This window comes from Nestor notabilis, unplaced genomic scaffold (assembly GCF_000696875.1).
Source record: "Nestor notabilis isolate BGI_N333 unplaced genomic scaffold, ASM69687v1 scaffold5566, whole genome shotgun sequence".
Classification (NCBI taxonomy): Eukaryota; Metazoa; Chordata; class Aves; order Psittaciformes; family Psittacidae; genus Nestor; species Nestor notabilis.
The window spans coordinates 13,378-24,250 of NW_009933209.1; the positions used below are offsets into that span (position 1 = coordinate 13,378).

A 10,873-nucleotide genomic window follows, 5' to 3' on the forward strand; every position below is an offset into this window, starting at 1 on the left:
ATTATACCTTAGTTACTGGAGTGCTGTTATCTCAACCTGTGGGAGTTACATTCCTCCGATTCTCCTCCCCATCCCTCCGGGAGCAGGGGGAGGAAGGAAGAGGGGGGGGAGTGAGCGAGCAGCTGCGTGGTTCCAAGTTGCCGGCTGGGCTTGAACCACGACACTCTACAACCACTACTGTCCTACAACATATTAATGCATCCAAGCAAGGAAGATCTCTGAATCCCTCCTCTTTACTTTGAAGCAGATAGTTGTATTAGGGGAACACAATGCAATCACTCTGGTGTAAACCAATCTCTGGCAAAGGGGATTTTCTCCCTCACAGGGAAAACTTACTTGGGCTGCTGGGAATCCTCCACAGGAGATGGCTTTGAGAGATCTGCATCAATATTTGCTGTATCCTGGTCCCTTGGCACTTCTTTCACATCCAGATCCCTGGTGGAAAACGTTACCTGACTTTTTGATGGTAAATCCCCATCCACATCTTTCCAAGAAAGATTGCTCTTCGTTCCTTCTTTCCTGACAGGGGTGGGAAGATGAACCAGATTAATTAAATTTTTCATAAGAGGGAAATGAAACTGAATCTTGCTGCAGGTGCTAGCATTGCTGATTAAAATAACTAGCAGTTTGATGAGGCTGCTACAGAAGTCTGCAGTGACATACCTACTGACAAGGAATAAGATCCGGCTTGTTCTCACAAATCCTTACTTCCTAGAGCTGAGAGATTGCCTTCTGTAGCAAATACTACAGAATACAGCACAGGCTGGACTAGCTCTCTGCAGACAGGATAACCCTTTTTACCTTCAGAGGAACCTACAAACCAAATCCCCCAGGATTTGATCTAACCCATATCTAAATGAAGCCCAGCTCTCTGTTCTTCTCCCTCAGCTCACCTCCACAAACAGCACCAGACTTATCTGCAGGGGACAGTGTGACTTCAAAAGGGATACAGAAAAGTGCTTGCTAAATCTCCTCGCATTTCCCTAAAAATCAGAACTGCACAGAGGAGCACACTGTGTCATGTGGATACTGATGCCTTGGCACTTCCTCTCCTCTCTAATACAAGGACTTGGACCAACATAAGAAGGATGTGGAACTGTTGGAGTGAGTCCAGAGGAGGCTACAAAGATGCTCTGAGGGCTGGAGCACCTCTGCTATGGAGACAGGCTGAGAGAGCTGGGCTTGTTCAGCCTGGAGAAGAGAAGGCTCTAGGGAGACCTTAGAGCAGCTTCCAGTGCCTAAAGGTGCTGACAAGAAAGCTGGAGAGGGGCTTTCGACAAGGGCAGGTAGGGACAGGACAAGGGGGAATGGCTTTAAACTGACAGAGGGGAGATTTAGATGAGATCTGAGGAAGAAGTTCTTCCCTGTGAGCGTGGTGAGGCACTGAGTAGAAAAAGATCCTTCGATTTATAAAAGTAAGGCCCCCTGCACTGGCTCTTTCTACCACTGCTCCCATGGCCAAGAGCCTCCTCTGGACTCACTCCAACAGGTCCATGTCCTTCTGATGGTGTGGGTGGTGGCCATAAGGACACCACAAACCCTTGCAGCACTGTGCTGGAATGTCTTGCCTGAGGAACCACAAAACTTCTACATACTTGTTTAGCCAGCTTTATCTCTGCCTTTCTCCATGGGTTGCTGCCAATCACACCTTGACCAAAACTGGTCACTGCGATGACGCGTTATCAGAGAAAAGGGAGAGCAGTCTGGCTACTTAACTCACCTGGACACCTCACTATTCCTCCTGGATTTCTTCTTCCTACCACGTCTGGATGAAGGAGTAGCTCTAATGTCAGAAGCCTGCTCATCCTCTTCCTGCACCAAATGGCCATCCACATCAACCACACCTGCCTGGAAACAGGAAGAAATAAAACATGGACCAGAAAGCATTAGATCTGTAGCTTTCTATACCACAACAGCTATACAGCCCTTGCCCAACAGTTATTCCATCCTGTTGTACCATTTAATATGGAAATCTGCATACATTACCAAGTATTTCAGGGAAACACATCTGTAAGAATGAAGTGAGAACTAAAATAGGGTGAAAATCATCCTCAAATTCATATGCCAAATGTTTCAGCCACTTAGAGGGAGCATAACGTGGGTCTAGTGTTCCAAAAGAAATAAAATCACCCTTAGAAATCTCGTGAGACCCTGGCACAGGTTACCCAAAGCAGCTCTGGCTGCCCCATCCATGGCAGTGTTCAAGGCCAGGTTGGACGGGGCTTGGAGCAACCTGCTTTAGGGGAAGGTGCCCCTGCCTGCGGCAGGGGGTTGGAACTAGATGAGCTTTAAGGTCCCCTCCAACCCAGACCATTCTATGGTACTATGGTGATTCTTTGATTTCTGAGCTTCGTATTTCAACAGGGAAAAGTTGAGAACTTGAGGCAATTCATGTTACAGCAGCAAAGAAGCCAATTCTAAGATTGATTCTGGGACAGGCTCAAGCACCGGACATTACCTTATGAAGAGCAGCAACAGCAACAAAGTCATTTTTGTCTATCAGAGCATACTTGCTTCGTAATCTGGCCTCCACTTCACTCTCCTGTTGACTAGGGGAGAAAACAGCCTCTTAGTGTGTTCAAGGAGGACTACTTCTTATGTCAAAACCTTTGATAATTGCTAATATCAGATTTCCAAAGAAAATAATCTTTTTATCTGTGATCTCATTCCCAAACACCCAATCTTGCTCCCTCCATTCTTCCCATAGCCACTGTAACCTTTATTCACTCTCCTCTTCCTTTCTATTTTCTACAAAGTCCCTTTTTGCCTCTCACATATAGAAGCTTTCTGATGGCTATTTTAATACTCTGCATAACCTTTTAGTGGTCCAGATCAAATCCTATTACCTCCATTCAGTGCCATCCCCTTCCTTTAACCTAGTGGTTTTCAAACTGAGTGATTTTTTTTATGGAAAAGCATTGTCAGTAGGTTTAAATACACTACACAAGACTGAAAATTCTTAAAGAATCTCCAAGTTAAAAAATACTAAACCTCACTGTTTCAGAACAATAAAATGAGCCTCAAGTTAAAAGGAACTAATAAGCAAAATTTTATCATTAAACCCATTTTGGTCTCGGGTCCCCAGCAAAGCCTGACTGCCCAGTGTGACAATGTACTACAGACACTTGTGCTCACACAAGTTTTTCAAGGGAATGCAGCTTTTCTACAGCAATATGCCACTGTCACTCTTGTGAGTTGCAACCTCTATGGCCCAAGCCAGGTCACACAGCTTGATGGGGCAGGGACTGCGTGGGTTGCCCTTATACCCTTATTCTTCTTTGTTCTCTTCTGTTTCATGACATGCAGGCTGCTTGTCCTCATTTTTAGGAGCCTGTCATTCACCTTCCTTCCTTCAGCCTAAAAAAACAACTTTCACCATCCACTGGTGACATTTTCCAACAGCCACTTTCCTGCTTTCTGTCATCCCACACCGCACATCAGAGAGCACCTGCCTGGAAACAGCCACAGAACCTTCTTATCATGCTCCTGCAATTGTTTTGTGACCTACCTTTCCCACAATCTCTAAAAAAACCAAGTTAACCTGATGACTTCTAGAGGCTGCTGTGGTAAGACCACTTCATATCACTTCATCCTGCAGGGTCTGCTTTTTCTTTTGATCTGTTTGCAGAGTGCGTTGTGCAATGGAGATATGCTCCATGATTAGAGATCCCACACATTTTATGCTCAGTGAGAGTATATTTGCCAAGAAGAATTTTTAACCAGTGACATTCACCATCGAGAGCCCTTGCACATGACTTACGAGCACTGGAAGTTAGAGGCAATAGTCTTCTTGTGCAGAGGCCAGCAGAATTTGTCCAGAATTGTGTTTTCCATTACAAGGAAGAAACAGCTTTAAACTGACAGAGGGGAGATTTAGATGAGATCTGAGGAAGAAGTTCTTCCCTGTGAGGGTGGTGAGGCCCTGGCACAGGTTGCCCAGAGAAGCTGTGGCTGCCCCATCCCGCGTAGTGTTCAAGGCCAGGTTGGACAGGGCTTGGAGCAACCTGCTCTAGTGGAAGGTGTCCCTGCCTGTGGCAGGGGGTTGGAACTGGATGAGCTTTAAGGTCCCTTCCACCACTCTCTGATTCTGTGATTCACTCATGTCACTGTAAGTGTGATACCACAGATAAAAGCCTGGTAGCATTTGTAAACCCTACTGTGATATGCATCAACCCTGGATATCTTACCTTAAAATCAGTTTGAACTGCTTGAATACCTCCTGGATTTGCCTGAGGTTCACTATCTGAGGAAGAGAGGCATACATTGAACATGTAGGTAAGCATCTCTAGGCTGTGGTCAGCTATACTGATTCAAATATTTCAGACTGTGAGGACTCCGCTTTCCATTTGCTGGGTATCCATGCTCAAGGAGAATTACCTTTATCCTGAAAGTCAGGCTGGAGGTGGATACATAGCTCACCCTTAAAAGATTTTTAAAGAGAGAGCAATCTGACAGACTGCAGTAAATTCCATTTACTGCACAGCCATAGAGGCAATGAATTAATTATAATAATTTTTTAAATTACATAGATGGCATCTACTGACCTTGCATATTATCCTGCTACTTCTCTTTGCACTGCTGGCCGAGACTGCCTGAGTACTTAGAACTGCCAGAGCACTATTGTTAGTCCTCTTACCCATAATAACAAATCAGTGCAGTCAAGCCATACTACTCTCTCTGTTTTGGAGATAATGATCAGAGTCATGGACAAATATATAATGGGCAGTCTGTAGATGAGCAAGAATCTGCCCTCAGCTCTGCAAAGGTCCAAAAGGCTGGCCCAAGCTATGAAATGCATGCCTCTGTTCACAACCCTCTCTGAAAGATTATTCAGTGCAATTAAAGACTTCCTTCCCTGTCTAAAAGTCCTTAGTCCTTCTCTACCTTCCCTGCTCCACATCACATTTTGCAGGTCAGGTAGAACACACCTTCACATATGCCCTTATTCTGCTCCACTCCTGCCCTTGGGAGGGAGAAAACAGGGACTTTGAGAGAAGACAATGATTACATGAAATGAGAGAAAGTGTCTTGAGTGTTTTGTTTAAACTAAAGGGTTATCAAACTGTTCAGAAAACACTCTTCCAGCAACTTCTGCGCTCTTGTCACAGTGGCTTCTGCTCACAACCAAACAAAATTTCACGGTAGCTCTGAGTGTGCATTTGCAAATTCCATTTTCTTACATTTTGTTTGTTTTCCTGTTTGCCCAGGCAGGAATATTTGTGTCCACAGGACTTCTACTGTTTTTTTCACAACTATTTTGCAGTCACCAGCTAGTTTCAGGGGAAGAGACCGAGCCCTAATGAGCCTGTCTCTGAAAGACTGGACATATTTTGGCAACAAACCTTGCAAAGATTTAGTTTGACACTGGCAGAGCAAAATTTTTACATTAATTATTTAAAGAAGTTCTAAATAAACCAATTCAAAGGGTTTCAGCACTGAGGCAAAGTCTTCTCAAGCTTCCAAAAAAAGCAAAAGTTGAATGAAAACAAAGAGACAGTCCTTAAGACACAATAAATAAATTAAATTACAATTCTGTAGCACTTTTAGGGTTAAAGACAGCCTCTTCAGAAGTCATTTTCATTGCTTCTGTTCCAGAGTAAAATGAGATGGAATCAGTATTTATGTGCTTTTCCACTAGAAAGCTACTTACATCAATTTCATCAATGGCTCCTTTTAGGTATCTCTGGACTTGAGACTTAATCTCTTCTATCTGGATGTCAGACAGAGGGTCATAAGTCACCAAAGAACGATTTGCCTGAGAAAAAAGGTGAACAACTGAGTATCAGCGAATTACAAAAAGCTGAGCAAGTCTAGTGAACATCTCATGTGGCTCTACCGTGCCCAGGGAAACCTCATGTTTAATTTCTGATTGCAACTTCACACCGTCTGAGTTGACAGGACATGGGACTCGGGGACATGCTGGAAGCAATGCATCCCCTGCACATTTCAATCACACAGACTTCAAAAGTCTGAAAAAAAAAAGAGTGGGGTTGCTGGGGACTGAAGCTATGACAGTCTCACTGCATAGGATCTTCAGAGCTTTGCCTAAACCCCAAAAGACAGTGCTGAAAGCTGAAGGAAAAATACAATCACACTGGATGCTGAGTTAGCTGATCCTACTGCAAAAGAAAGATCAGGACAAAGCTTTAACTAGGTCCCATCTAAGACGCTGCAGCCTGTTCCTTACCAAGCTGTCATGTATGGCCAGTTCCTGCTTCAGAAGAGCAATCTCCTTCTCCAAAGCCTTCACTGTCCCCTAGCAGGAAAACAAAAGGGTAAGTAAATGACTAAATGCTATTGGAAATAAAAAACCTGCTGAAAAGCAGCATTAAACTGGCTGTTAGAAGATATCACAGCTGCACACCAGCTCCCCCACAGTTTGCTGTCAGGTTTTCACCAGTGAAGTAGCAGCTCTGGAAATCACTTTGCCTTTCATTAGCTTCCAATAGGACAGCTTCTGTTGTGTCCTGGGTGTGCTGCCTGCAGAATCAGACCAAGCCATCAAAGGAGGGTCACCTGGTTTTTAATTTCATGCTTTCCTGAGCTGGTACGGTAGGGGACATCAAGTTCTGGACTACAAGATATTATCTCAAAAGCAAAGAAGTGTGTAGGTTTCCACCCTGACTCTTACTGAACTCAGTAGGAGTTCTGACATCAACTTTAATAGAGGAGAAAGTCCTCTGTAATGTATTTGATTGAATTTCTCCATAACATGGAACATCTTCAATCATTCAGTATTTAGAATGTGTTTCCAGAAAGGTGTGGGTACATAAATCACCTAGGGATTCAGGGAGAATTGGATACTGAGCTGCTTTTTAAGTGACTTGTTGAGCATCAAAGCACAATAGCTTTCTTAAAGACAAATTAAACAGTACTGGATTGGGAACAGCCCTAAGGAGAAGGACTTGTCGGAGTTGGTCAATAAGAAGCCAAACACGACCCAAGCCATTCTAGGATTCCATGATACTCTTTCAGCTGCTCTTTCCCACTCCACACATCTCATATGAAAGGCACAGAAGAGGAAAAGACAGTTTGTTGCACAACTTGTTCTGGAAGCCATTGGAGGAAACTCCCCAACTGTTTCTCTGCTTGCCAGTGAGATTAGACCGTGAAATATGGCAGGGCTCTCACACACCACATATGTTATGGATCAGATAGCTCTAAATTTGTTCCTTGGGCCATCAGTAATTCATAGAGCATTCACTGCTGCCAGCTGTTTCAGCTTTGAAAGTGCACTCAGGACATCTGAAATAATATAATCATTTTCTGTAAGTTATTTCCTAGTTTAAAAATGTTTTGTTATTGTGGCAAAAATGTTCTGTTACCAGCAGTACTGGGATAATGCTGTGTAAAGCTGCAGGTAGGACTGCAGATCATTTCATAAAATCCTAGAATGGTTTGGGTTGGAAGGGACCTTAAAGCTCATCCAGTTCCAACTCCCCCTATCACAGGCAGGGACCCCTTCCACTAGAGCAGGTTGCTCCAAGCCCCGTCCAACCTGGCCTTGAACACTGCCAGGGATGGGGCAGCCACAGCTTCTCTGGGCAACCTGTGCCAGGGCCTCACCACCCTCACAGGGAAGAACTTCTTCCTCAGATCTCATCTAAACTTCCCCTCTGGCAGTTTAAAGCCATTCCCGCTTGTCCTGTCCCTGCCTGCCTCTCTCAAAAGCCCCTCTCCAGCTTTCTTGTCAGCCCCTTTGGCCACTGGAAGCTGCCCCAAGGTCTCCCCGGAGCCTTCTCTTCTTCAGGCTGAACAAGCTCTCTCAGCCTGTCTCCATAGGAGAGGTGCCTATGAATTTCCCCACAGACCAGGGGAGTAACCCACAACATAATATCTCTGTTAAGAGGTGAATCTTATCAGAAAAATGGGGGACTTGTATGCATGCACTTGAAAGAATTACCACATGGCAGGGAAGACATGACAATCTACATGACTACCCTGCAGCATATTCAAGGTAACTATAATTAAATACCAATGAAAAAAGGTTTAATACTAATCGGTTTCACCGGTTACCTAAATATAGCAAGTGTCAGCTCATCTGATAAGTGGTAATTCATTACACTATCAAATTTCTGATTTTTAAGGTCATTATCTTAAATATTAATGAACCTGAGAAAAATCGCCTTCCTCTGTTCCCCCTCTCTACGTACCTCTTGGTCATATTTCTCATTGAGGACTGGCTCTGTGGTGATCCATTTCATTCTGGTAGCAAACCGAAGAGAAGACAACTGAAAAAGATATTAGCAAGGATATAATTTTCATAATCTGTTACTTCTTAATCATATCAGATCCCAGAACACAGAAATACAAAAGCTATTTAACTGCAGGCAGCAATATAGGATTTCTTATTCTGGGACCGTACCTTCTAGTGCTCAGTGGCTTCTGTGTGTTTAGCCAGCTTCAGACGATGTCTTTGTCCTTTCTGTTCTGCTTGTGGACAGCTCTGTGCATACCAGAGCAGTGATCTCAAAAATACCCACTCCCATTTCTCATCAAAATGACACATCCCAAAAACTCCAAATCACACATCAGTGGCCTTCAAGTTTAACTCCTGTAATTGTGGTATCCTGAGAGTTAGCCCCTACAGCCTGAAAATCCTCCTCTTGATGCAAAGCATAGTAGCTGACTTTTGAGTAATACTGCCGCTAGATGCTATCAGAACACAAGATGATAAAACAACTCTGCCTTACTTGAAAACAACTACCCAAGAGGTTAATTTGGGGTTTTTGGTGTTGGTTTGTTGGTTGGGTTTTTTTGCTACAGACAGACATACATACATTTTTCTTGGCAAAGAGCAAAGTGATTCCCTTCAAAGGCACCACCAGCAGAGCCAGTAGAGACAAAGTTATCATTGTCTCACTTTACTCGGCACTTGTCAGGCCACTCCTGAAATACTGTGTTCCGGTTTGGTCCCTGCTATGAAAAAAGATGTGGACAGGACCGAGAGGGTCCAGAGAAGGGCCACAAAGATCATGGAAGAACTGGGAAACCATGGGAGGAAAGGCTGAGACAGCTGGGCTTATTCAGCCTACAGAAAAGAAGGCTCAGGGGAGATCTTATCACCATGTTCCACGATCTTATCACAGGTATCACATGTTCCAGTATTTAAAGGGTGGCTTCAAAAAAGACTGGAGACTCCCTTTTTATAAGGAGCCACATGGAAAAGAAAGGGGGTGATGGGCACAAGTTAACTCCTGAGGAGAGTCCAACTGAACACAAGAGAAAAAATTTTCATAGTGAGAACAATCAGCCATTGGAATAATCTCCCAGGGAAGTGGTGACTCCTCAGTATTGGACACTGTTAAGACTGGGCTGGACAGGGTGCTGGGCCATGTAGTCTGGGTCATGCTTTGCCTAGAAAGGTTGGACCAGGTGATCCTTGAGGTCCCTTCCAACCTGGGATTGTAGGATTCTATGATTCTCTGTTACAGATGTGGTTAAGTGGATTCAGTTCACACAGTGAGACTTTCACCAATTTCATTACTTCACGGGTTAAAACCCCCCACCATTAGGAGGTTATTCCTGCTTCCTGAAGCAGCAGAAAGCCAGCTCAGCTGTGAACCGGTGCAATCCCACTGACCTCATTACGCGATGTACCATTCAAACGCATTCACAGAGTTGAACCAACAATAATAATTACCACTCCTCAGTGTGCTTAGATTTTAGCTGCTTGTCCCTGCTCTATTTCAGGCTCTCATTTCTCCCTCCGGGCCAGTTACCACTCATCTGTTTGCATCACAAAGCAGATTGGTGAGAGCAATCTCTTCTCTGAGCCTTTGAGATAAGATAAATCAGGCAGGATGTTGCTCTGGGACTCCTGCCATAGCCCTCCAGAGACGATTCTTTAAACCAAGCTACAGCCAGTTGCAACAGTAGCAAGAACAAGACTCAAATTCTGCAGAAATCAGTTCAACTTACAGTGTGTTCCACGTGCACAGCTTCCCCGCAGACATTTGCCACGAGGACAGTATTGCAGTTTCCCCCTGGGAAAAACAAAAAATAAAAGAATAATGTTTTAAAAGGCAAATAACATAATAAGGGGGTTTATTGTTTCATTCTTTTGACTGTATTATGTTCTGTGCTGACTAAAATAAGAGAAAAAAGAGCAATAAAGAACACAGCCAGTTTGTAACTGTCCCTCTAAAGTTCCCATGGGTACAGAGACACAGTGGCACAGAATGACTTAACAATAAAGGCAAAATGCATTTCTCACGTGGTGACGATGCAGTAGGAGGATGGGAACACAAACTGTGAAAGCTTGACATCAGGAAAACTGGAGCAGAGGATTTTAAAATCCTTTGGCCTAAATCTAAAAGAAGTGGTAAATGCTCCTGGCAGTGTTCAAGGTCAGGCTGGACAGAGTCTTGGGCAACATGATCTAGTGTGAGGCATCCCTGCCCATGGCAGGGGGGTTGGAACTAGATGGTCTTAAAGTCCTTTCCAATCGTAACTATTCTATGATTCTATGATTCTATAATAACAGTGGGGAACCTGGCAGGATGTGGTCCCTGCTTTTCCTAAAAGCAACACAAGGCTTGTGCTCAGAATGCTTCTAACATCACTCTCCTTTCTGATGCCTTTGGTTATGCCTCACAAACCCCTCCAACCTGTTTTCAGCTGCTTTCTCCTCCCATGTCTCCAGCATTCCAGGAGCACAAGTCTCTCCTGTGGATTCACAGTGTGCCACAGCTTTGGATTTATCACCTGCAGCCTGAGGCTAATGCAGGAGCATCTGAAAAGGCTTGTAACCTGCTGTTTTGTTTTGAGTTTTTGTGGCAGTTTTTTAAAGCATTCTAACTAAGGTTTTGTGAATTTGTACTAGTTTCATCAGTGAGGGTTTTGTTCTTGTCCTGGGTTCAGCTACAGCAGT

The 10,873-nt window shown here is 44.1% G+C and overlaps 1 protein-coding gene across 1 annotated transcript in view; it reads right to left on the reverse strand.

Annotated features, from left to right (window-relative positions):
* The window catches only part of LOC104407462 (kinesin-like protein KIF9), a gene marked incomplete at its 5' end in the record, with an annotated part of 20,338 nt that extends 10,352 nt beyond the window's left edge, over window positions 1-9,986 (reverse strand). Inside the window, 8 exons of the mRNA XM_010016757.1 lie at window positions 337-519; window positions 1,721-1,848; window positions 2,459-2,549; window positions 4,188-4,243; window positions 5,651-5,755; window positions 6,188-6,256; window positions 8,154-8,231; window positions 9,922-9,986. Coding sequence (XP_010015059.1) covers window positions 337-519; window positions 1,721-1,848; window positions 2,459-2,549; window positions 4,188-4,243; window positions 5,651-5,755; window positions 6,188-6,256; window positions 8,154-8,231; window positions 9,922-9,986 — 775 coding nt within the window. The remainder of the gene's footprint in view (window positions 1-336; window positions 520-1,720; window positions 1,849-2,458; window positions 2,550-4,187; window positions 4,244-5,650; window positions 5,756-6,187; window positions 6,257-8,153; window positions 8,232-9,921) is intronic.
* Window positions 9,987-10,873: the final 887 nt, after the last annotated feature.